This window comes from Salmo salar, unplaced genomic scaffold (genome assembly GCF_965601325.2).
Source record: "Salmo salar unplaced genomic scaffold, fSalSal1 ptg000648l, whole genome shotgun sequence".
Taxonomy (NCBI): Eukaryota; Metazoa; Chordata; class Actinopteri; order Salmoniformes; family Salmonidae; genus Salmo; species Salmo salar.
Genome location: NW_027675452.1, coordinates 125,324 through 151,744, shown reverse-complemented (window position 1 = coordinate 151,744; position 26,421 = coordinate 125,324). Strand labels below are relative to the sequence as shown.

The 26,421-nt window shown below is 43.7% G+C and overlaps 3 protein-coding genes across 5 annotated transcripts; 1 reads left to right on the top strand and 2 right to left on the bottom strand.

Moving 5' to 3' along the window:
* Positions 1-1,101: 1,101 nt before the first annotated feature.
* On the bottom strand, positions 1,102-5,974 carry LOC145877042 (uncharacterized). The gene is made up of 4 exons (XM_082972335.1): positions 5,505-5,974; positions 3,924-5,383; positions 3,232-3,643; positions 1,102-2,537 (listed from the first exon to the last, which is right to left on the bottom strand). The coding sequence occupies exons 1-4, from the start codon at positions 5,695-5,697 to the stop codon at positions 2,038-2,040; spliced, it is 2,565 nt and encodes an 854-aa protein (XP_082828461.1). The 5' UTR covers positions 5,698-5,974; the 3' UTR covers positions 1,102-2,037.
* A 2,920-nt stretch (positions 5,975-8,894) lies between these two features.
* Positions 8,895-21,004, top strand: LOC145877044 (uncharacterized). 3 transcript variants are annotated; one of them, XM_082972337.1, is made up of 7 exons: positions 8,895-9,766; positions 13,297-13,708; positions 14,349-15,209; positions 15,729-15,916; positions 17,569-17,629; positions 17,869-18,163; positions 18,364-21,004. In XM_082972337.1, exons 3-7 carry the CDS (start codon positions 15,019-15,021, stop codon positions 19,267-19,269), a joined length of 1,641 nt encoding a protein of 546 aa, XP_082828463.1. In that variant the 5' UTR covers positions 8,895-9,766; positions 13,297-13,708; positions 14,349-15,018; the 3' UTR covers positions 19,270-21,004. The 3 variants fall into 3 exon arrangements, with proteins under 3 accessions (XP_082828463.1, XP_082828465.1, XP_082828464.1); XM_082972338.1 differs by having other exon boundaries at positions 8,897-9,766; positions 15,046-15,209; XM_082972339.1 differs by lacking the exon at positions 13,297-13,708 and having other exon boundaries at positions 8,896-9,766; positions 15,046-15,209.
* Positions 20,461-25,596, bottom strand: LOC145877041 (uncharacterized). Its single transcript, XM_082972334.1, has 4 exons — positions 25,126-25,596; positions 23,302-25,004; positions 22,610-23,021; positions 20,461-21,872 (listed from the first exon to the last, which is right to left on the bottom strand). Exons 1-4 carry the CDS (start codon positions 25,316-25,318, stop codon positions 21,397-21,399), a joined length of 2,784 nt encoding a protein of 927 aa, XP_082828460.1. The 5' UTR covers positions 25,319-25,596; the 3' UTR covers positions 20,461-21,396.
* Between the last annotated feature and the right edge of the window lie 825 nt (positions 25,597-26,421).

The following is a 26,421-nucleotide window of genomic DNA, read 5'->3' as shown; positions in this document are numbered from 1 at the left end:
CCTGTATCAAGTGTTCTGTAAAGGGTTCATTCATTTTGGTCAAAGTCAAGACCTGTATCAAGTGTTCTGTAAAGGGTTCATTCATTTTGGTCAAAGTCAAGACCTGTATCAAGGGTTCATTCATTTTGGTCAAAGTCAAGACCTGTATCAAGTGTTCTGTGAAGGGTTCATTCATTTTGGTCTAAGTTAAGACCTGTATCATCTACCACTAAACATGTTAACTCCTGTCTCTCTGTGGAATAAGTCAAGTGGTATAAATGCCTTCAGAAAGCATTTATACCACTTGACTTATTCCACATTTTGTTGTGTAACATCCTGGATTAAATATGTTTTTCCCCACCCATCTACACACAATACCCCATAATGACAAAGTGGAAACATGTTTTTAGAAATATTTGCACATTTATTGAAAATGAAATATCTAATCTAATTTGTAAAATAAAAACTAAAAAACGAATTCCACTTTGACATGATGAGATATTGTGTGTAGGTCAGTGACAAATCTCAATTGAATCTATTTTAAATTCAGGCTGTAACACAAAATGTGGAAAAACGTAAAGGGGTGCGAATACCTTCTGAAGGCTCTGTCTCTATTAATGTAACAGAGTTGAGTTAATACATGACAGATCATTATATGACAGTGGTTTCATACATAAACTAGATGTTTTGGAGATATGAGACTGTATTTGTGTGTTATAATAATGGTACTAATCATGTTTCGATAAACTGTCTTGAATTTCCATTTTTGAATGAAGCCCTTGTTTTGATTGTGGCAATGTCTTTTTCCACTATTCTCAGGTGTATGACAATGCATCCACGAGAAAACAAACCATTCTAAAACACACAAAAGTAGTCTGTCTGTTGTGGAAAGTAAAACGAATCAATTTAGGGTAACATTGGCACATATTGTAAGGCTATCTCCCTAATTCGACACCAAATGAAGTTGTCGAGTAATGTGACATACACCAGACATTAAATTGGGATGTATGATATATATATTGGTATCTCTATAATGGCAAAATGACTGAGTCCTGCCCAATTCTATCATAAAAGTGACCATGTAGGAAGCAGTATTTAGCTCTATCAATAAAGATGATGATGATCATTAATAGTAACTTTAATAAAGCCCAACTGGGGTTGCAAAATTCTGATAGCTTTCCCAAAACTCACAGCTATTCTGGAAATCCTGGATAAAGGATTCTGGATTTCATGCTTAATCCCTTCTGATTCTGTGAATATTTCAACCAGGATTTCTGAAAAACCTGTGAATTTTGCTAACCTTAGCCCAACACTAGGTTGGTCAGCGAGCTAAGGAAAACAGTTTAATGTAGTAGTTGTAGTAAATGGTTTTAGCCAGGTAACATTTCATTGATCATGTCCTTAGAAGCAGACCTGCAACTGGAAAGTCACTGTTTTCAATCCCAAGTCTGAATGGAACAATTCTGGTAGGCTTTTGGGTATCCTCCTGCTGTTGTGTCCTTGAGCAAGACACAGAACCACTAAACTGCTCCAGGGACGCTTCAGTAACTGTCTGTTTCTCAGGGGTTGAAAAACAAGTTTAAAAAAGGGGCCATTTTATGTTGTTTCTGTCTGTAGAAAGATTGTATTCAATATTTAAATAATAAAATGTTTGATTCTTCCATTCTCTTAATGTTGGAGTATAATTTGACTTGCAGTATTTAAGTAATATCTAATTCAATATAAGTGAGGAAGATAATATTGTCCAACCCATTAGTTATCTAACAGCACCCCGACATTCCATGTCTTGAAATATGCATATTGACAGATTAAAAGTAAACTTACATTGTAAAACTTCTGACAGACAGATTTCTAACTTGGCCCATAACTTCTGAACTTTATAGCACACCCGGAAGGCACCAATTACTGAGTCAAAGAACAATAACATTTTGTTTGGCTAAGGTGTTGGGTTGCCAGTCTCTGGACCTGAGTTTGAGTCCCGGTCAGGGCTGCTGCCCCCTGAATTCCCTGCAGTACTCTGTCTCCGTTTGATTCTGTTATGTACATAGAGTTTAATGCCTAACCAGTTTCTGTGTTTGAGCGCCACAGGTTCTGACTGGAGGCATTTGAGGCAGTCCCTCTTTCCAGGAACTCGGCTACTCTTTCCAGGAACGGCATCATGTGTTTCTCTACTGCTGCTACCTCATCAATGATCCACTTTAATCTCACAGCGTTTCTTCGGGTCGGCTGGGTGCCTGTGCGACGGCTCGGCTGGGCGCCTGTGCGACGGCTCGGCTGGGCGCCTGTGCGACGGCTCGGCTGGGCGCCTGTGCGACGGCTCGGCTGGGCGCCTGTGCGACGGGTCGGCTGGGCGCCTGTGAGACGGGTCGGCTGGGCGCGTGTGCGACGGGTCGGCTGGGCGCGTGTGAGACGGGTCGGCTGGGCACGTGTGAGACGGGTCGGCTGGGCACGTGTGCGACGGGTCGGCTGGCCGGGTGCAACTGCGACAGGGATCGGCTGGGTGCGTGTGCAACGGGTCGGCTGGCCGGGTGCCTGTGTGACAGGGGTTGGCTGGGGACCTGTTGAGAAAAGATTGCAAAAATAACAGAAAGAAAAGAAAGAATAGGTCAAATAAACATGACCATTTCCAGGCCAATTACCTGTATAAAAAATCCAATATTATTAGGTATATACAAGGTATAACAAACCATCCACTTGGAGAGCTAGCCTGACCTACAAGGTGTAACAAACCATCCACTTGGAGAGCTAGCCTGACCTACAAGGTGTAACAAACCATCCACTTGGAGAGCTAGCCTGACCTACAAGGTGTAACAAACCATCCACTTGGAGAGCTAGCCTGACCTACAAGGTGTAACAAACCATCCACTTGGAGAGCTAGCCTGACCTACAAGGTGTAACAAACCATCCACTTGGAGAGCTAGCCTGACCTACAAGGTGTAACAAACCATCCACTTGGAGAGCTAGCCTGACCTACAAGGTGTAACAAACCATCCACTTGGAGAGCTAGCCTGACCTACAAGGTGTAACAAACCATCCACTTGGAGAGCTAGCCTGACCTACAAGGTGTGACATTTGAGTTCATACCACAAACTATCTTCCAAAGACCTGTGCTGACGTAATCGGGTTGAGGACACAACTTAAACGCCATTGCTGACTGAATTCTCATCTTTTGTCCAGGTTTTGGTTCTTCAGCATTGGGGTTCAGAGGGCAGTATCTGACATGCTTCCATAGTGACTTTTGAATGTACAGACCTTGACAGTGCATGCAGTGGGTGTAATCTGGAGTGGATCCTGGCACTTTGGGATGGGAACAGGAGGCCATCTCTCCACTCCCACGTCTTGCTACCGCAACACTATGCACCCTCTGACATATCCTCTTAGCTGGATTATGAGACCCAGAGTCTGTTTGGATGTTCATGTCTTTGTTGCCGTCTGAAGGGCTGATCTCAGTCCCCGGGTTGTTTTCATCACATAAGTTAGACAAATCAGATGGTTCATTCAGCACACCACTAGAATGGCATGTTCTCTTTGCTGGTTTACGTGCCTCAGAGTCTTCTTTAGTGCAGGAGCTACTGTCTGAAGAGTTGCTGTCTGTAACTGAGATGTTTTCGTCACTCCAGTTACAGAAATTAGATGCTTTATTTGATTCCACATTACTAGAATCCTAAGGGGGAAACAAAAAGGAAAGATTAATGTAATATGAAAACTCACGGACAGCAGAGATCCCCGTTTTGGAACTTGGATATGGTCATAGAGTTCAGCATTTTAAACAATGTATATCCTTTATATTTAAATTACTTTACATTTATTCATGTTTATATTTTTCAGTATTCATTTTCTGCTATTGCTTTCAAAATCTCATGTAGTCTCTGGAATTAAATGCTGCTTTTTTTTGTGCTGAGTGCCTTTGAACATGTTTAATAATAAATTAAATATAATCTTACTTGTTCTGAAGAAGTGCTGGGACTCTGATGAACTTTACCATTTTCACTCTGAGCTGCAGAACATTCTGGATTTACTGCAGAGATGAGCTGAGAGTCCCTGGTTGGTTCTGATACTCTGCTGTCAGATTCCAGCTGCTGTTCCTCCTGATTCGTCCAGAGTTCCTCTTGTTTTGTGGGCTCTGGGTCCTCCAGACCCAGCCTGGGGCTTCTCTCCTGCTGCTCTGGGGGAACCTCCTCTTTAGAGACAGGGAGAGAGGGCTGCTGGGAGTCTGGAGAGAAGGGAGGGGGAATGGGTCTCTCCATCCCATCAACATGTTCTTCTATGTTTTCTACCTGGGCTTCAGAGAGGAGCTGAGAGTCCCTGGTTGGTTCTGATACTCTGTAGTCCTCTCCATCAGGTTCTGTTTTGATCTGTTCAGTTGTGTTGGTGGGTTGAGAGTCTCTCTCTCTGTTCTCCAAGGTTTGGTCAAGATGTGAGGGCAGAGATGGGTCCTGTTCATAGTCACTTTTCACACAGGCAGGGATCAAGAGGTCTTTGGTATCAGGTTCCAGCCCTTGAGGCTGCTCTTCCTCTTGACTGGTCCTGAGGTCCTCCTGTTCCTCTTTAATCTGTGTGGGCTCTGGGTCCTCCTGTCCCAGACTGGGGCTACTCTCCTGCTCACAGTGCTGCTGCTCAGGGGGAACGGCCCCTTCGGAGACAGGAAGAGAGAGCTGCTGGGAGTCTGGAGGGAAGAAAAGGAGAATAAGCATCTCCACTGCCTCATCAACACATACTCTGTTTTCACCCAGAGCTGCAGAACATTCTGGATTTACTGCAGAGATGAGCTGAGAGTCCCTGGTTGGTTCTGATACTCTGCTGTCAGATTCCAGCTGCTGTTCCTCCTGATTCGTCCAGAGTTCCTCTTGTTTTGTGGGCTCTGGGTCCTCCAGACCCAGCCTGGGGCTTCTCTCCTGCTGCTCTGGGGGAACCTCCTCTTTAGAGACAGGGAGAGAGGGCTGCTGGGAGTCTGGAGAGAAGGGAGGGGGAATGGGTCTCTCCATCCCATCAACATGTTCTTCTATGTTTTCTACCTGGGCTTCAGAGAGGAGCTGAGAGTCCCTGGTTGGTTCTGATACTCTGTAGTCCTCTCCATCAGGTTCTGTTTTGATCTGTTCAGTTGTGTTGGTGGGTTGAGAGTCTCTCTCTCTGTTCTCCAAGGTTTGGTCAAGATGTGAGGGCAGAGATGGGTCCTGTTCATAGTCACTTTTCACACAGGCAGGGATCAAGAGGTCTTTGGTATCAGGTTCCAGCCCTTGAGGCTGCTCTTCCTCTTGACTGGTCCTGAGGTCCTCCTGTTCCCCTTTAATCTGTGTGGGCTCTGGGTCCTCCTGCCCCAGACTGGGGCTACTCTCCTCCTCACAGTGCTGCTGCTCAGGGGGAACGGCCTCTTCGGAGACCAGAAGAGAGAGCTGCTGGGAGTCTGGCGGGAGGGGAAAGAAAACCCATAATGATTACATTTGTATAAGTATTTGATCAATAAGTGTTGCCCACAGTAACTATATGATTCGTGCATTTTGAGGTGTCATTATATAATTGCAAACCTTCGCGCTGTAACTTGATTTCGGAGCTGAAAACCAAATCCAACAGGCTCTGTAGACGTTTGTTCTCCTCATTTGAACGGGAGATTTCTTCCTGGTACTCGCCTAAATGTTGTTCAAGTACAACGGATATCTCCATAGCTACCGCTGTTAATCGTTCGGTAAGAAACACATTCAAGAACTGTAATCGTGACATTTTATATTCACGACGTAAACAAACCAAAGCACTAGCCGTTCACGTTCTGCCTCTTCTTCTTCTATATTGTTTTATGGCATTTGGTACACAATTTAAATGGTGTACTATCACCACCTACTGGAAGTAAATATGCCTCCAACTTCAAAACCTTTCTTTCACACGGTGTGACAAATTCGTTTACATTTTATTCCCCAGTATTCGTTAACCTCAGTGGATCGTCCATACGGGGTTGATGGGTTACTGCAGGTAGCTAGCTTTCTACAACATCTAAAAAAGAGCACAGGAAGCGTACTTCTAGTAGGTGACGGAAGTGCAACATTGAAGTTTGGTTCCAAAACACCAAACAATAATAAAAAGAAGAAGCAAAATCATTGGCCACTTTAATAAATAGATCACAAGTCTCTTTAATAATGCCACTTTAATAATGTTTACCTATCTTACATCACTCATCTCATATGTATATACTGTATTTTATACCATCTATTGCATCTTGCCTATGCCGCTCGGTCATCACTCATCCATATATTTATATGTTCTTATTACACCCCTTTACTTAGATTTGTGTGTATAAGGTAGTTGTTGTGGAATTGTTAGATTACTTGTTAGATATTACTGCACTGTCGGAACTAGAAGCACAAGCATTCCTCTACACTCGCAATAACATCTGCGAACCATGTGTATGTGACCAATAACATTTGATTTGATTAAGTGTTGAGGAGGAGCAGTTGAAATTGAAGATCCCCAGTGTCTGTGACGACTGCCGTTTGATGAGACGTAGATCCGGTGGGAAAACGAAGAATGATGTGTCATGCTGAGTTTTGATGCAGAGTCGTCACCAGGAGGGCCGGTCCTTGCCGTTCTGCTGCCATTGGCGAGAACATAAAATGCCGTCTAAAATATGTATTTTGAAGACGTTGAAGTTCAGAATGAAAGGGGAAAATGTATTTTCCAGGACAGTGAAAAGGCATCTTTTCTGGACATTGAAATCAGGCTCATGTTCAAATCAGGCTCATTTTTGGCTATGAATGAAAGTTGAAAATAAGTAATTTATAGACGTCTATGTTTTGGCCAAATCAAGGCTTCTCTAGACCGGACAAAATCTGGACCAAAGAAAGATGTCTATGAATGGTTCAGATTTGTTCCAGACCGGACCAAAAACCAATGTCCGTGGAACTGAAGGCCGGTCCGGGAACAGCACCAAAAAAAGACATCCAGAAGGTGTCGACGTCGGTCCGTGCTTACTGGGGTGTAGCCTACAGTGTTGCCTAAAATGTAATGTTATGAATGCCCATCTATGTGGTAAGCCAATCATTTGTAAAACATCAAAAAGTCCGGACAGGACCAAAAAAAGATGTCCAAAATGTGTCGGTTTGTGCTTACTGGGGTGTAGCCCACCATGACGGCCTGCAATGGAATTTTATGAATGCCCTTCGATGTGGTAGGCCCACCGTTTTGTAAAACAGGCCATTGCGTTGGCTTTATTAGTCCTGTTTCCTGTGGCTAATACATTTGGCTATTTAAACTCTGAATATCAGCTACCCAACTTTATCAGGAGTTTTAGGAGCCTATTGCAATGTGTTTACACAGCGAGAAATGCAGAAGTATTTTATTTTTCGCTATGATCAGCTTGTCAAAAATGTACAGATACAAACTTGAAACCACTGATCATGACAATGGGATGAAACTCCTGGACAACGGTTGTGATTGTCCATTCCATATTGTCCATTTTACATTGACCTGTCCTGTTTTTAGGATATGTTGTTTGTTAACATGACAGTGCATTTTGTATTTGATTGAGCTCTATTTGGGTTAGGCTATTTGATCGGAGAAACCTGTATGATGTGAAAAGTTGTGGGGGTGATCATGGGGCTGGAGATGGGAGATGTCTGGTGAGAGAATGGCAGATTGAGGTTGCCTTAGTTACAGTAGTACAGGAAGTGTCTATGCTGAAGCAGGGAAGAGAGTGGTAGAGGAACATGGGGGGATTCCTGTGAATCGGCAGAGATCAAGAGACCGTGATGGGAAGAAAATTTGCTTGTAAGGTTGGCTTTTTAGCATTTATAGCGGTGGTTGTCAATTGTACTGCAGAAATGAATTGAAAGTCACAGAAAATAGAGATTGTGGTGGCAGTGGTAGAGAAGTACTTGGGATTGCGAGGATGTACTGCAGAACAGCTGCAGGGGGAGAGCTAGGGTTATGTCTTCTCAACACATTGGTTTAGAGTTGGACTAGATAGGGTTCAATAGTGGAATGGGTGGCAATTTCCCTTTTTCCCAATATTGTATTATTGTATCAAAGAATGTAATGTAGGTAGGCCGTGAATGGCGTCACACACCACTACAGTAGATGGCGGTGTATGCACCTTAAAGTTGGATGCAATCCGACAACCAATCCCAAAGAAGAAGAAGAAGACGAAGAAGAACTAAAACAGGAAGTGAATAGCTAGATCGTTGGTTTATTTTCCTCGTTGACATGTGGCTCTACAGACCCTAAAATTCCCAAATTACAGATGGAGTTGAATACGTTTCTTACGCAGCGATTAATAGCGGCTGCTGTGGAGATATCGTCTGTCTTTGAAAAAAAAGATAGTCGAGTACCAGGTAGAAATCTCCCGTTCGAAGGAGGAGAACAAACGTCCACAGAGGCTGTTGGATTTGGTTTTCCACCCGGAAATCAAGTTACATCGAGCAGGGAAAATAATTATTCTCATTTAGTCATTCACACACACAGTTAGACTGCAGTATATTAACCCGTCTGTCTCCACACCCGGGGGACCCAAACAAGCATGTTTCCTGTAGTAACCTTGCAAAATCACCACTTCCATAAATATAGTTTTTTTTATTTTGGTGTTTTTTTATTCTATTAAATACATTGGAATGGTTAGGGTTCAATGTGAGTGAACCCTGCTGTGAGAGTCTATAGGACTGTATACATCTTTAAAATCTAAAAGCCTTTTATTGACCTGACAGTATCTCTATTCTAGCCACAGTGAGTCTGGGTTCTGTACTAACTCTCCACTCAGTCTCATCTGTTTAACTCAGTATGGAAATTATTTCACATAGTATTTCAACCCAGGTCTGAAGATCACACAGATCACTAGCCAGAGGGAACAACAAGCATCGTGTGTGTGTGTGTGTGTGTGTGTGTGTGTGTGTGTGTGTGTGTGTGTGTGTGTGTGTGTGTGTGTGTGTGTGTGTGTGTGTGTGTGTGTGTGTGTGTGTGTCATGCGCCTCAGCAGGGTGATAGAAACATCCTTTTTCCAGGGATACAGTATCTTCAACCTATCACCCCCATTTCTTTTTTTTTATTCTCGTGTATTACATTTTATATGACCAGTATAACTGCATCAGAGGAGGCTGGTGGGAGGAGTTTTAGGAGGATGGGCTTATTGTAATGGCTGGAATGGAATAAATGGAACAGTATTAATCATATAGAATCCACGTTGGACTCAGTTCCGTTGATTGCTCCTATAGCACCTCACACCAGCCTCTGAACTGCATTGTTAAGGAAGAGCTTGCAGTCAGGCGTTTCGCGGTACTGTTTACACCTGCTGTATCCTGCTGTACGTGAATAAACTCTGATTTGATTTGTTTTCCTTTTCTTCCCTCCAGACTCCCAGCAGCTCTCTCTTCCGGTCTCCGAAGAGGCCGTTCCCCCTGAGCAGCAGCACTGTGAGGAGGAGAGTAGCCCCAGTCTGGGGCAGGAGGACCCAGAGCCCACACAGATTAAAGGGGAACAGGAGGACCTCAGGACCAGTCAAGAGGAAGAGCAGCCTCAAGGGCTGGAACCTGATACCAAAGACCTCTTGATCCCTGCCTGTGTGAAAAGTGACTATGAACAGGACCCATCTCTGCCCTCACATCTTGACCAAACCTTGGAGAACAGAGAGAGAGACTCTCAACCCACCAACACAACTGAACAGATCAAAACAGAACCTGATGGAGAGGACTACAGAGTATCAGAACCAACCAGGGACTCTCAGCTCCTCTCTGCAGTAAATCCAGAATGTTCTGCAGCTCAGAGTGAAAATGGTAAAGTTCATCAGAGTCCCAGCACTTCTTCAGAACAAGTAAGATTATATTTAATTTAATGTATTAGTAAACATGTAGAACAGCACAAAAAGGCAGCATTTAATTGTAGAGAAAACAGCCAAGTGATTACATGAGATTTTGAAAGCAATTTCCTTACAGAAAATGAATACAAAAAAAAAAATATGAACATGAATATATACATTTTAAAGTACATTTTAAATATAAAGTATATGGACAATTCCAGCGTTATGGACATTACATTTGCAAGCAAAATCCCAAGCAAAATCTCAACCAAATAGAATGTGTGTCTATAGTACTCCTTGGGTGAACCCAAAACAGCACACTTCTAAATACTGTCAAGTTGGAGAAAGTCATTAAATGTATGTCAAACAAAAATCAATGATTGCAAAGTGAAACAAACCATACAACTCTATGCACAAGGACTACTTTTGTAGATGCAAATTCTGGTATCAGAATGACGGCACCAACGGCACAAACCGTCATTCTGTTACCAAACGTTTTATCTGTACTGGTCTTCCAGTAAATGTGTTTTTGTAAAACATTCTGTGGAAATTGTTCAAGGTTGTCCTTGTGCATACAGTAGTTGTATGGTTTGTTTAACCTTGCAATCATTGTTTTTTGTTTGACATGCACTATATATACAAAGTATGTGGACACCCCTTTAAATTAGTGGCTTCGGCTATTTCAGCTAAACCCGTTGCTGACAGGTGTGTAAAATCGAGCACACTGCCATGCAATCTCCATAGACAAACATTGGCAGTAGAATGGCCTTACTGAAGAGCTTAGTGACTTTCAACGTGGCGCCGTCATAGGATGCCACATTTACAACAAGTCAGTTGGTCAAATTTGTGCCCTGCTACAGCTGCCCGGTCAACTGTAAGTGCTGTTATTGTGAAGTGGAAACGTCAAGGAGTAACAACGGCTCAGCCGCGAAGTGGTAGGCCACACAAGTTCACAGAGCAGGACCGCCAAGTGCTGAAGCGCGTAGAGCTTAAAAATCATCTGTCCTCGGTTGCAACACTCACTACCAAGTTCCAAACTGCCTCTGGAAGCAACGTCAGCACAATTAACTGTTCGTCGGAGCTTCATTTAAATGAGTCTCCACGGCCGAGCAGCTGCACACAAGCCTAAGATCACCATGTGGTGTAAAGTTCGCCACCATTGGACTCTGGAGCAGTGGAAACACGTTCTCTGGAGTGATGAATCACGCCTCACCATCTGGAAGTCCGATGGACAAATCTGGGTTTGACGGATGACCGGAGAACGCTACCTGTCCGAATGCATAGTGCCAACTGTAAAGTTTGCTGAAGGAAGAATAATGGTCTGGGGCTGTTTTTCATGGTTCAGGCTAGGCCCCTTAGTTCCAGAGAAGGGAAATCTTAATGCTACAGCATACATTGACATTCTAGACGATTCTGTGCTTCCAACTTTGTGGAAACAGTTTGGGAAAGGCCCTTTCCTGTTTCAACATGACAATACCCCCGTGCACAAAGCGAAGTCCATACAGAAATGGTTTGTCGAGATTGGCGTGGAAGAACTTGACTGGCCTGCACAGAGCCCTGACCTCAACCCCATCAAACACCTTTTGGATGAAATGGAATGCCGACTGCAAGCCAGGCCTAATCTCCCAATATCAGTGCCCGACCTCACTCATGCTCTTGTGGCTGAATGGAAGCAAGTCCCTGCGGGCAATGTTCCAACATCTAGTGGAAAGCCTTCCCAGAAGAGTGGAGGCTGTTATAGCAGAAAAGGGGGGGACCAACTCCATATTAATGCTCAGGATTTTGGAATGAGATGTTTGACGAGCAGGTGTCCACATACTTCTGGTCATGTAGTGTACATTTTAATGTGAAAAATCTGAGTCTCATTCCCACGGAATGGCCCACGTACAGTGCATTGGTAAAGAATTCATACCCCTTTTTCCACATTTTGTTACGTTACAGCCTTATTCTAAAATGGATTAAATAGTTTTTTCCCCCCTCATCAATCAATACACAATACCCCATAATGACAAAGCAAAAGCAGGTTTTTATAAATTTGCACATTCACATATACACAAGTATTCAGTCCTTTTACGCAGTACTTTGTTGAAGCACCTTTGGCAGCGTTTACAACCTCGAGTCTTCTTGGGGATGATGCTACAAGCTTGGCACACCTGTATTTGGGGAGTTTCTCCCATTCTTCTCTGCAGATCCTCTCAAGCTCTGTCGCATTGGATGGGTAGCGTCGCTGTACAGCTATTTTCAGGTCTGTCCTGAGATGTTCAATTCCGGGCTCTGGCTGGGCAACTCAAGGACATTCAGAGACTTGTCCCGAAGCCACTCCTGCGTTGTTGTCCTGTTGGAAGGTGAACCTTCGTCCCAGTCTGAGGTCCTGAGTGCTCTGGACCAAGTTTTCATCAAGGATCTCTCTGTACTTTGCTCTGTTCATCTTTCCTTCAATCTTGACTAGTCTTCCAGTCCCTGCCACCACCATGCGTCACCGTAGGGATGGTGCCAGGTTTCCTCCAGATGTGACGCTTGGCATTCAGGCTAAAGAGTTCAATCTTGGTTTCATCAGACCAGAAAATGTTGTTTCTCATGGTCTGAGAGTCTAGGTGTCTTTTGGCAAACTCCAAGTGGCTGTCATGTGCTTTTTACTGAGGAGTGGCTTCTGTCTGGCCACTCTACCATAAAGACCTGATTGGTGGAGTGCTGTAGAGATGGTTGTCCTTCTGGAAGGTTCTCCCATCTCCACAGAGGAGCTCTGTCAGAGTGACCATCGGGTTCTTTGTCACCTCCCTGACCAAGGCCCTTCTCCCCCGATTGCTCAGTTTGGCCGGGCGGACAGCTCTAGGAAGAGTCTTAGTGGTTCCAAACTTCTTCCATTTAAGAATGATGGAGGCCACTGTGTTCTTGGGAACCTTCAATGCTGCAGAAATGTTTTGGTACCATTCCCCAGATCTCTGCCTCAACGCAATCCTGTCTCTGAGCTCTACGGACAATTCCTTCGACCTCATGGCTTGGTTTTTGCTCTGACAATTTCGAGTCTCATAGCAAAGGGTCTGAATACTTATGTAAATAAGGTATGTTTCTTTTTTTTTATACATTTGCTAAAATTTCTAAACCTGTTTTTGCTTTGTCATTATGGGGTATTGTGTGTAGATTGATGAGGGGGAAAAAGTATTTTACAAATTTTAGAATAAGGCTGTAATGTTAAAAAAAGGGGAAAAATTCAAGGGGTCAGAATTTATTTATAGATTTTTTTTTTAACCTTTTTTTTAACTAGGCAAGTCAGTTAAGAACAAATTCTTATTTTCAATAACGGCCTAGGAATAGTGGGTTAACTGCCAGAACGACAGATTTGTACCTTGTCAGCGCGGGGATTTGAACTTTCGATTACTAGCCCAACGCTCTAACCACTAGGCTACCCTGCCACCCTCTTTCCGAATGCACTGTACATTGTTTAACATGATAACTCTACGAACATATCTACGTTCCAAAATGGGATCTCTGCTGTCCGTGAGTTTTCATATTACATTAATCTTTCCTTTTTGTTTCCCCCTTAGGATTCTAGTAATGTGGAATCAAATAAAGCATCTAATTTCTGTAACTGGAGTGACGAAAACATCTCAGTTACAGACAGCAACTCTTCAGACAGTAGCTCCTGCACTAAAGAAGACTCTGAGGCACGTAAACCAGCAAAGAGAACATGCCATTCTAGTGGTGTGCTGAATGAACCATCTGATTTGTCTAACTTATGTGATGAAAACAACCCGGGGACTGAGATCAGCCCTTCAGACGGCAACAAAGACATGAACATCCAAACAGACTCTGGGTCTCATAATCCAGCTAAGAGGATATGTCAGAGGGTGCATAGTGTTGCGGTAGCAAGACGTGGGAGTGGAGAGATGGCCTCCTGTTCCCATCCCAAAGTGCCAGGATCCACTCCAGATTACACCCACTGCATGCACTGTCAAGGTCTGTACATTCAAAAGTCACTATGGAAGCATGTCAGATACTGCCCTCTGAACCCCAATGCTGAAGAACCAAAACCTGGACAAAAGATGAGGATTCAGTCAGCAATGCCGTTTAAGTTGTGTCCTCAACCCGATTACGTCAGCACAGGTCTTTGGAAGATAGTTTGTGGTATGAACTCAAATGTCACACCTTGTAGGTCAGGCTAGCTCTCCAAGTGGATGGTTTGTTACACCTTGTAGGTCAGGCTAGCTCTCCAAGTGGATGGTTTGTTACACCTTGTAGGTCAGGCTAGCTCTCCAAGTGGATGGTTTGTTACACCTTGTAGGTCAGGCTAGCTCTCCAAGTGGATGGTTTGTTACACCTTGTAGGTCAGGCTAGCTCTCCAAGTGGATGGTTTGTTACACCTTGTAGGTCAGGCTAGCTCTCCAAGTGGATGGTTTGTTACACCTTGTAGGTCAGGCTAGCTCTCCAAGTGGATGGTTTGTTATACCTTGTAGGTCAGGCTAGCTCTCCAAGTGGATGGTTTGTTATACCTTGTATATACCTAATAATATTGGATTTTTTATACAGGTAATTTGCCTGGAAATGGTCATGTTTATTTAACCTATTCATTTTTTCTGTCTTTCTCTGGTTGTTTCAGCTGCAAAATCGTCAACTCCTGTTGAGCCAAAAAGTGAAATCTAAAGATGTTACAGTAGTGTAAAAGAAGCGATGTGATTTGCATTGTGAAATGATTTTCCATTCTTTGCTGCCGTTTTTGCAATCTTTTAAGCAACCCAAACTTTAATGCTGTGGCCTGGCAATTTTTATCTTTACCTGATCCTTTCTAGCACGGTTCCAGCTACTATGGCTTGGCTTGGCTTGGCTTGGTTTGGCTTGGTTTGGCTTGGTTTGGTTTGGCTTGGTTATTTTGGCTTGGTTTGGCTTGGTTTGGTTTGGTTATTTTGGTTTGGCTTGGCTTGGTTTGGTTATTTTGGCTTGGTTTGGCTTGGTTTGGTTTGGTTTGGTTATTTTGGCTTGGTTTGGTTATTTTGGCTTGGTTTGGTTTGGCTTGGTTATTTTGGCTTGGTTTGGTTATTTTGGCTTGGTTTGGCTTGGTTTGGTTTGGCTTGGTAGTGTGAAAAGGGTCAAAAGATTGTCTGAATCAAAAGGTTGGGATTCTATCCAATCAGTGTGCGCTTTGACATAGAAGGTCATTTCAGATTGAGCCAACAAATGCAGAGTTTACCATGAATGTGGTGTCCGGGACCGTGGGGACATTGTCTTTAAAAGGTGCATAACCAGGCGAACGGATTCAATCCTGGTCCTAAATGTGGGTGTTCCTCTTCCCCCACCAGGACTACTACCAGAGGCTGGAGCAGCTGCAGAGAACCCATCTGAGGAACATGGCTGAGCTGGAGAAGATGTATATCTGTAAAAGGTCAAAGGTCAACAAGAAGGACGATGAGGAGCACAAGTGTTTGGAGAGAGAGGGCAGAGACATACAGGATCTCCAGCCCAGGTCTGATATCATGGCTTTTAGTACTGTACCTTTTGAAATGGAATTTAGTTTTTAGTTAAGTAGTTGTAGGCTATGTAACCTTGTGCTACCTTTTTACAAGACAGGGGAAAATGAAGTGTTTATTATACTGAACCAAAATATAAATGCAACATGTAATGTGTTGATTCCATGTTTCATGAGCTGAGGGCTATGCCTTCCCAGGCCCACCCATGGCTGTGCCCCTGCCCAGTCATGTGAAATCCATAGATTAGCGCCTAATGAATTTATTTCACTTGACTGATTTCCTTATATGAACTGTTATTCAGTAAAATCTTTGAAATTGTTGCATTTATATTTTTGTCCAGAGTAGTATTTGGGGGAACAAAAACATCAGTGTTTGTTTTGTTGTGCTTTTGAAAACGGTATTTTAGTGTTTCACATCATAAGGAGGGCTTTAACCGTGATGCGCTTGATACTTTTTCCATGGTAGCAACAATGAAAGCTCATCTTAAATGGTACTCAATCTCTCCTATCTCTCAGTGTCGCGTCGGAAAGCCAGAGCTCTGGCTCTATGCCAGTGAGGCGACTGCAGAGAATCCTTTCAGACGAGGAGCTTAATAACTTCCACGAGGAGACGTCCAGTGACGTGTCTGACCAATCAGGAGACGGTGTTGGTGGAGACGGAGGAGAGGAGGATAACCATTATGAACTGCTGCTGGAAGAGAGAGGTCAGTGGGAAAAAGAGCCATAAACAGCATGTCATAAATATGTCCCCTGCTGTAACATAATATGCTAATCTTCTCCTACCGTTGTCAATATTTTTGTAAATAATTCAGCAAAACGTTCACTAAATGGAAATACAGTAAGTTTCTGACTTTATTGTGAAATCCTGGTCACGTTTAAAAAATAAATGTATGTACTGTGTATAAACAGTGCCTTCAGAAAGCATTCAAATCCCTTGACTCATTCCATATTTTGCTGTGTTACAGCCTGAATTCAAAATTGATTAAATAAAAAAAATCTTCACCCATCTACACACAATACCCCATAATGACAAAGTGAAAACATGTTTTTATAATATTTTCTTTTTACATTTATTGGAAATTAAATACAGAAATACAGTATCTCATTTAAATAAGTATTCACACCCCTGAGTCAATACATGTTAGAATCCCCTTTGCCAGCGGTCACACCTGTAAGTCTCTAAGAACTTTGCACACCTGGATTGTATAATGTCTTCTTGGTAAGCAACTCCAGTGTAGATTTGGTGTTGTGTTTTCGGTTATTGTCCTGCTGAAAGGTGAATTCATCTCCCAGTGTCTGGTGGAAAGCAGACTGAACCAGGTTTTCCACTAGGATTTTCCTGCGCTTATCTTCCTGTGCTTATTTCATTTATTTTTTTTTATCCTGAAAAACTTCCAATCCTTAATGATTACAAGCATACCCATAACATAATGCAGTCACCACTAGGCTTGAAAATATGGAGCAAAAAATATATGTGTTGTATTTGCCCCAAACATAAGACTTGTTGCAAACAGGATGCATGTTTTGGAATATTTTTTATTCTGTACAGGCTTCCTTCTTTTCACTCTGTCAATTAGGTTAGTATTGTGGAGTAACTACAATGCTGTTGATCCATCCTCAGTTATCTCCTATTACAGCCATTCATCTCTGTAACTGTTTTAAAGTCACCATTGGCCTCATGGTGAAATCCCTGAGAGGTTTCCATCCTCTCCGGCAACTGAGTTAGGAAGGACACCTGTATCGTTGTAGTGACTGGGTGTATTGATACAACATCCAAAGTGTTATTAATAACTTCACCATGCTTAAAGGATATTCAATGTCTGGTTTTGAATTTTTACCCATCTACCAATAGGTGCCCTTCTTTGTGAGGCATTGGGAAACTTCTCTGGTCTTTGTGGTTGAATCTGTGTTTAAAATTCACTGCTCGACTGTGGGACCTTACAGATAACTGTATGTGTGGGGTACAGAGATGATTAGTACCCCACACATCGCAGACAGTGAGTCCATGGAACTTATGTGAATTGTTAAGCACTCCTGAACTTATTTATGCATGCCATAACAAAGGGGTTGAATATTTATTGACTCAAGACATTTCTGCTTTTCATTTTAATGAATTAGTAAAAAATGTGAAAAAAACATAATTCCACTTTGACATTATGGGGTATTGTGTGTAGAACAGTGTCAAAAAAAAGCTGAACTCAATTTTAAATTCAGGCTGTTACACAAACAAAATGTGGAATAAGTAAAGGGGCGTGAATACTTTCTGAAGGCATTGTAGGTCTACACAAAATCACTCAATCCATCCATCAAGGTCACATTTTTAATAGTTCACTATTTTGTCTCTTTCTGATTGTAGATGACAGCCACAGCCCCAGGGCCTGGAGCAGGAAGGACAAACCCCTCAGGAACAGTCTCAGGTAAAGAGAGAGAATGTGACTTCCTCTGTGGTACTTTATACATTAAATTGTTTTTAACTGTATGAATTATTTTTTCAAAAATAATCAATGTGCTCAACTCTTATCCTCTTGCGTAAATACATGAAAGGGTGCTTGGAGCCAAAGGTCAATCACATCAAAAAATGAAACAAGGCATCAAAGCATTCACTAGAAGATATACGTTGCAATTGAAGCTTTGTTTTACTATTGTTCCCCCACAGGGACAGTCAGTCCTGCTGTCCAGAGAGTATGACCACCACCACCACCACCACCGCCCATAAGCAGCCATCCTCTACTTCACCATCTAGGAGCCAGCTCCAGATCCAGCTCCAGCTGAGAGGCTGCTGCCCCAAGAGCCAGGGCAGAAACCAGGGAGGAAACCTGAGCAAGACAGGGAGGAGAACCAGAGGAGAGAGCTATAGGGGGGATAGAGGTCCTGATAACTCCAGGGGGACTGTGACCGTCCCCAAGCCGTTCAGGATGATGATGAGGGAGGAGGAGAAGAAGAGGAGGAAGGTGAGGAGGTTTTGTTTAGTTGTATTGTTCCCTAAAGAGTCTTGAATTAATAATGTAACATAGCATTCCATAGGGAATGTACTGCGTGTCATAAATACACTATATGTATGCCAGACGTGCTGAGCAAATGTCCCTCTGGGTGTTTGGGTTAAAAGTACTATATACAACTAATGTAATATTGATGTATTATTGTTATTAAGGTCAGGACGCGTTCGGAGGTGGAGCTGGAGAACTTGCTGCTGCGCCGGGAGCTGGACGAGCTGAGGGAGTGCGGCATGAAGTTCAGGGCCTCGCCGGCGCCCGCCCACACTCGCCTGCCGCTCTACGATGTCATCAGCTGCCGCCTCAGCCAGCGACCCGGTTACAATCCCGGTAACCACGGAGTTAACTTTAGTAATTATCGGTATGTCTCGGTCAGCGGTGGCAACCAACGGGCCTCCTCCTGCTCACCCCAGAGACCGTTCAGCTTCCTGGAGAGAGAGAGGAGGAAGAGGGAGCAGAGGATTGAAGTGGAACTGGAGAACCTGGTGGCCAAAGAGAGGAGGGCATTCAAGGCCAGGCCGGTGCCCAGGTCTGTGTACTACAGCCACAGCGCCACCCACAGGCAGCAGAGCAAAGTGCAACAGCAGCTGACGAGTCAGAAGATGAAACTGAAGAATATGACCCACCAACACAGCACGCAATCTACACCAGGCTTGCGGGCCGAGGGTCCAGGAGAGAAGAGGGGGGACACAGAGGGGGGAGAGGACCAGGGCCTAATGCTTGTGGAGAAAGAGAAGAGTTTTCGCCTAAAAAAGGAGGGACTCCCGTCCTACAACAGCAATAGCTACTGGAGGTCTCAGAGCCGGAGCAGGCGTCCGTCAATCAAGATGGGGACGGGGGGACCTAGGAAGCAGCTTGAGCTCCAGATTGACATGGCGTCGGAGAGGAGGAAGGGGAAGGAGAGAGAGAGGGAGTTGTCTTACATCGACCCACTCTGCACCCCTGGCAGCCCCTACCTCTGTTCGTCTCTCGTCAGTCAGGAGGACCTCCCTATCCCAGCCAGCAAAACAGACTACATCAGCGTGTGTAAAAGCCGTGATCAAGTCGTCGAAAGTGTTCTGTAAAGGGTTCATTCATTTTGGTCAAAGTCAAGACCTGTATCAAGTCTTCTGTAAAGGGTTCATTCACTCTGGTCAAAGTCAAGACCTGTATCAAGTGTTCTGTAAAGGGTTCATTCATTTTGGTCAAAGTCAAGACCTGTATCAAGTGTTCTGTAAAGGGTTCATTCATTTTGGTCAAAGTCAAGACCTGTATCAAGGGTTCATTCATTTTGGTCAAAGTCAAGACCTGTATCAAGTGTTCTGTGAAGGGTTCATTCATTTTGGTCTAAGTTAAGACCTGTATCATCTACCACTAAACATGTTAACTCCTGTCTCTCTGTGGAATAAGTCAAGTGGTATAAATGCCTTCAGAAAGCATTTATACCACTTGACTTATTCCACATTTTGTTGTGTAACATCCTGGATTAAATATGTTTTTCCCCACCCATCTACACACAATACCCCATAATGACAAAGTGGAAACATGTTTTTAGAAATATTTGCACATTTATTGAAAATGAAATATCTAATCTAATTTGTAAAATAAAAACTAAAAAACGAATTCCACTTTGACATGATGAGATATTGTGTGTAGGTCAGTGACAAATCTCAATTGAATCTATTTTAAATTCAGGCTGTAACACAAAATGTGGAAAAACGTAAAGGGGTGCGAATACCTTCTGAAGGCTCTGTCTCTATTAATGTAACAGAGTTGAGTTAATACATGACAGATCATTATATGACAGTGGTTTCATACATAAACTAGATGTTTTGGAGATATGAGACTGTATTTGTGTGTTATAATAATGGTACTAATCATGTTTCGATAAACTGTCTTGAATTTCCATTTTTGAATGAAGCCCTTGTTTTGATTGTGGCAATGTCTTTTTCCACTATTCTCAGGTGTATGACAATGCATCCACGAGAAAACAAACCATTCTAAAACACACAAAAGTAGTCTGTCTGTTGTGGAAAGTAAAACGAATCAATTTAGGGTAACATTGGCACATATTGTAAGGCTATCTCCCTAATTCGACACCAAATGAAGTTGTCGAGTAATGTGACATACACCAGACATTAAATTGGGATGTATGATATATATATTGGTATCTCTATAATGGCAAAATGACTGAGTCCTGCCCAATTCTATCATAAAAGTGACCATGTAGGAAGCAGTATTTAGCTATCAATAAAGATTTCACAATGATGATGATGATCATTAATAGTAACTTTAATAAAGCCCAACTGGGGTTGCAAAATTCTGATAGCTTTCCCAAAACTCACAGCTATTCTGGAAATCCTGGATAAAGGATTCTGGATTTCATGCTTAATCCCTTCTGATTCTGTGAATATTTCAACCAGGATTTCTGAAAAACCTGTGAATTTTGCTAACCTTAGCCCAACACTAGGTTGGTCAGCGAGCTAAGGAAAACAGTTTAATGTAGTAGTTGTAGTAAATGGTTTTAGCCAGGTAACATTTCATTGATCATGTCCTTAGAAGCAGACCTGCAACTGGAAAGTCACTGTTTTCAATCCCAAGTCTGAATGGAACAATTCTGGTAGGCTTTTGGGTATCCTCCTGCTGTTGTGTCCTTGAGCAAGACACAGAACCACTAAACTGCTCCAGGGACGCTTCAGTAACTGTCTGTTTCTCAGGGGTTGAAAAACAAGTTTAAAAAAGGGGCCATTTTATGTTGTTTCTGTCTGTAGAAAGATTGTATTCAATATTTAAATAATAAAATGTTTGATTCTTCCATTCTCTTAATGTTGGAGTATAATTTGACTTGCAGTATTTAAGTAATATCTAATTCAATATAAGTGAGGAAGATAATATTGTCCAACCCATTAGTTATCTAACAGCACCCCGACATTCCATGTCTTGAAATATGCATATTGACAGATTAAAAGTAAACTTACATTGTAAAACTTCTGACAGACAGATTTCTAACTTGGCCCATAACTTCTGAACTTTATAGCACACCCGGAAGGCACCAATTACTGAGTCAAAGAACAATAACATTTTGTTTGGCTAAGGTGTTGGGTTGCCAGTCTCTGGACCTGAGTTTGAGTCCCGGTCAGGGCTGCTGCCCCCTGAATTCCCTGCAGTACTCTGTCTCCGTTTGATTCTGTTATGTACATAGAGTTTAATGCCTAACCAGTTTCTGTGTTTGAGCGCCACAGGTTCTGACTGGAGGCATTTGAGGCAGTCCCTCTTTCCAGGAACTCGGCTACTCTTTCCAGGAACGGCATCATGTGTTTCTCTACTGCTGCTACCTCATCAATGATCCACTTTAATCTCACAGCGTTTCTTCGGGTCGGCTGGGTGCCTGTGCGACGGGTCGGCTGGGTGCCTGTGCGACGGCTCGGCTGGGCGCCTGTGCGACGGCTCGGCTGGGCGCCTGTGCGACGGGTCGGCTGGGCGCCTGTGAGACGGGTCGGCTGGGCGCGTGTGCGACGGGTCGGCTGGGCGCGTGTGAGACGGGTCGGCTGGGCACGTGTGAGACGGGTCGGCTGGGCACGTGTGCGACGGGTCGGCTGGCCGGGTGCAACTGCGACAGGGATCGGCTGGGTGCGTGTGCAACGGGTCGGCTGGCCGGGTGCCTGTGTGACAGGGGTTGGCTGGGGACCTGTTGAGAAAAGATTGCAAAAATAACAGAAAGAAAAGAAAGAATAGGTCAAATAAACATGACCATTTCCAGGCCAATTACCTGTATAAAAAATCCAATATTATTAGGTATATACAAGGTATAACAAACCATCCACTTGGAGAGCTAGCCTGACCTACAAGGTGTAACAAACCATCCACTTGGAGAGCTAGCCTGACCTACAAGGTGTAACAAACCATCCACTTGGAGAGCTAGCCTGACCTACAAGGTGTAACAAACCATCCACTTGGAGAGCTAGCCTGACCTACAAGGTGTAACAAACCATCCACTTGGAGAGCTAGCCTGACCTACAAGGTGTAACAAACCATCCACTTGGAGAGCTAGCCTGACCTACAAGGTGTAACAAACCATCCACTTGGAGAGCTAGCCTGACCTACAAGGTGTAACAAACCATCCACTTGGAGAGCTAGCCTGACCTACAAGGTGTAACAAACCATCCACTTGGAGAGCTAGCCTGACCTACAAGGTGTAACAAACCATCCACTTGGAGAGCTAGCCTGACCTACAAGGTGTGACATTTGAGTTCATACCACAAACTATCTTCCAAAGACCTGTGCTGACGTAATCGGGTTGAGGACACAACTTAAACGCCATTGCTGACTGAATTCTCATCTTTTGTCCAGGTTTTGGTTCTTCAGCATTGGGGTTCAGAGGGCAGTATCTGACATGCTTCCATAGTGACTTTTGAATGTACAGACCTTGACAGTGCATGCAGTGGGTGTAATCTGGAGTGGATCCTGGCACTTTGGGATGGGAACAGGAGGCCATCTCTCCACTCCCACGTCTTGCTACCGCAACACTATGCACCCTCTGACATATCCTCTTAGCTGGATTATGAGACCCAGAGTCTGTTTGGATGTTCATGTCTTTGTTGCCGTCTGAAGGGCTGATCTCAGTCCCCGGGTTGTTTTCATCACATAAGTTAGACAAATCAGATGGTTCATTCAGCACACCACTAGAATGGCATGTTCTCTTTGCTGGTTTACGTGCCTCAGAGTCTTCTTTAGTGCAGGAGCTACTGTCTGAAGAGTTGCTGTCTGTAACTGAGATGTTTTCGTCACTCCAGTTACAGAAATTAGATGCTTTATTTGATTCCACATTACTAGAATCCTAAGGGGGAAACAAAAAGGAAAGATTAATGTAATATGAAAACTCACGGACAGCAGAGATCCCCGTTTTGGAACTTGGATATGGTCATAGAGTTCAGCATTTTAAACAATGTATATCCTTTATATTTAAATTACTTTACATTTATTCATGTTTATATTTTTCAGTATTCATTTTCTGCTATTGCTTTCAAAATCTCATGTAGTCTCTGGAATTAAATGCTGCTTTTTTTTGTGCTGAGTGCCTTTGAACATGTTTAATAATAAATTAAATATAATCTTACTTGTTCTGAAGAAGTGCTGGGACTCTGATGAACTTTACCATTTTCACTCTGAGCTGCAGAACATTCTGGATTTACTGCAGAGATGAGCTGAGAGTCCCTGGTTGGTTCTGATACTCTGCTGTCAGATTCCAGCTGCTGTTCCTCCTGATTCGTCCAGAGTTCCTCTTGTTTTGTGGGCTCTGGGTCCTCCAGACCCAGCCTGGGGCTTCTCTCCTGCTGCTCTGGGGGAACCTCCTCTTTAGAGACAGGGAGAGAGGGCTGCTGGGAGTCTGGAGAGAAGGGAGGGGGAATGGGTCTCTCCATCCCATCAACATGTTCTTCTATGTTTTCTACCTGGGCTTCAGAACAGTCTGGATTTGCTACAGAGTGTGTTGGTTCTGATAGCCCAATGTGAAGCTGCTCTTCCTCCTGCCTGGTCCTGAATTCCTCCCATTTGTCTTTAACCTTTTTGGGCTCTGGATCCTCCTGCTGCAGACTGGGGCTCCTCTCTTGCTGCTCAGGGGGAACCTCCTCTTCAAAGCCAGGGAGTTCTGGAGGGTAGGAAGGTAGAATGGGTCTCTCCAGCACATCAACGTATTCTTCTGTCTTTTCACTCTGAGCTGCAGAACAGTCTGGATTTGCTACAGACGTTGGTTCTAAAACTCTGCAGAGGCTGGTTGGTTCTAAAACTCTGCAGAGGCTGGTTGGTTCTGATACTCTGCAGAGGCTGGTTGGTTCTAAAACTCTGCAAAGGCTGATTGGTTCTGATACTCTGCAGAGGCTGGTTGGTTCTAAAACTCTGATTTTAGACTCCAGACCTTGAGGCTGGTCTTCCCCCTGACTGGTCCTGAGGTCCTCCTGTTCCTCTTTAATCTGTGTGGGCTCTGGGTCCTCCTGTCCCAGACTGGGGCTACTCTCCTGCTCACAGTGCTGCTGCTCAGGGGGAACGGCCCCTTCGGAGACAGGAAGAGAGAGCTGCTGGGAGTCTGGAGGGAAGAAAAGGAGAATAAGCATCTCCACTGCCTCATCAACACATACTCTGTTTTCACCCAGAGCTGCAGAACATTCTGGATTTACTGCAGAGATGAGCTGAGAGTCCCTGGTTGGTTCTGATACTCTGCTGTCAGATTCCAGCTGCTGTTCCTCCTGATTCGTCCAGAGTTCCTCTTGTTTTGTGGGCTCTGGGTCCTCCAGACCCAGCCTGGGGCTTCTCTCCTGCTGCTCTGGGGGAACCTCCTCTTTAGAGACAGGGAGAGAGGGCTGCTGGGAGTCTGGAGAGAAGGGAGGGGGAATGGGTCTCTCCATCCCATCAACATGTTCTTCTATGTTTTCTACCTGGGCTTCAGAGAGGAGCTGAGAGTCCCTGGTTGGTTCTGATACTCTGTAGTCCTCTCCATCAGGTTCTGTTTTGATCTGTTCAGTTGTGTTGGTGGGTTGAGAGTCTCTCTCTCTGTTCTCCAAGGTTTGGTCAAGATGTGAGGGCAGAGATGGGTCCTGTTCATAGTCACTTTTCACACAGGCAGGGATCAAGAGGTCTTTGGTATCAGGTTCCAGCCCTTGAGGCTGCTCTTCCTCTTGACTGGTCCTGAGGTCCTCCTGTTCCCCTTTAATCTGTGTGGGCTCTGGGTCCTCCTGCCCCAGACTGGGGCTACTCTCCTCCTCACAGTGCTGCTGCTCAGGGGGAACGGCCTCTTCGGAGACCAGAAGAGAGAGCTGCTGGGAGTCTGGCGGGAGGGGAAAGAAAACCCATAATGATTACATTTGTATAAGTATTTGATCAATAAGTGTTGCCCACAGTAACTATATGATTCGTGCATTTTGAGGTGTCATTATATAATTGCAAACCTTCGCGCTGTAACTTGATTTCGGAGCTGAAAACCAAATCCAACAGGCTCTGTAGACGTTTGTTCTCCTCATTTGAACGGGAGATTTCTTCCTGGTACTCGCCTAAATGTTGTTCAAGTACAACGGATATCTCCATAGCTACCGCTGTTAATCGTTCGGTAAGAAACACATTCAAGAACTGTAATCGTGACATTTTATATTCACGACGTAAACAAACCAAAGCACTAGCCGTTCACGTTCTGCCTCTTCTTCTTCTATATTGTTTTATGGCATTTGGTACACAATTTAAATGGTGTACTATCACCACCTACTGGAAGTAAATATGCCTCCAACTTCAAAACCTTTCTTTCACACGGTGTGACAAATTCGTTTACATTTTATTCCCCAGTATTCGTTAACCTCAGTGGATCGTCCATACGGGGTTGATGGGTTACTGCAGGTAGCTAGCTTTCTACAACATCTAAAAAAGAGCACAGGAAGCGTACTTCTAGTAGGTGACGGAAGTGCAACATTGAAGTTTGGTTCCAAAACACCAAACAATAATAAAAAGAAGAAGCAAAATCATTGGCCACTTTAATAAATAGATCACAAGTCTCTTTAATAATGCCACTTTAATAATGTTTACCTATCTTACATCACTCATCTCATATGTATATACTGTATTTTATACCATCTATTGCATCTTGCCTATGCCGCTCGGTCATCACTCATCCATATATTTATATGTTCTTATTACACCCCTTTACTTAGATTTGTGTGTATAAGGTAGTTGTTGTGGAATTGTTAGATTACTTGTTAGATATTACTGCACTGTCGGAACTAGAAGCACAAGCATTCCTCTACACTCGCAATAACATCTGCGAACCATGTGTATGTGACCAATAACATTTGATTTGATTAAGTGTTGAGGAGGAGCAGTTGAAATTGAAGATCCCCAGTGTCTGTGACGACTGCCGTTTGATGAGACGTAGATCCGGTGGGAAAACGAAGAATGATGTGTCATGCTGAGTTTTGATGCAGAGTCGTCACCAGGAGGGCCGGTCCTTGCCGTTCTGCTGCCATTGGCGAGAACATAAAATGCCGTCTAAAATATGTATTTTGAAGACGTTGAAGTTCAGAATGAAAGGGGAAAATGTATTTTCCAGGACAGTGAAAAGGCATCTTTTCTGGACATTGAAATCAGGCTCATGTTCAAATCAGGCTCATTTTTGGCTATGAATGAAAGTTGAAAATAAGTAATTTATAGACGTCTATGTTTTGGCCAAATCAAGGCTTCTCTAGACCGGACAAAATCTG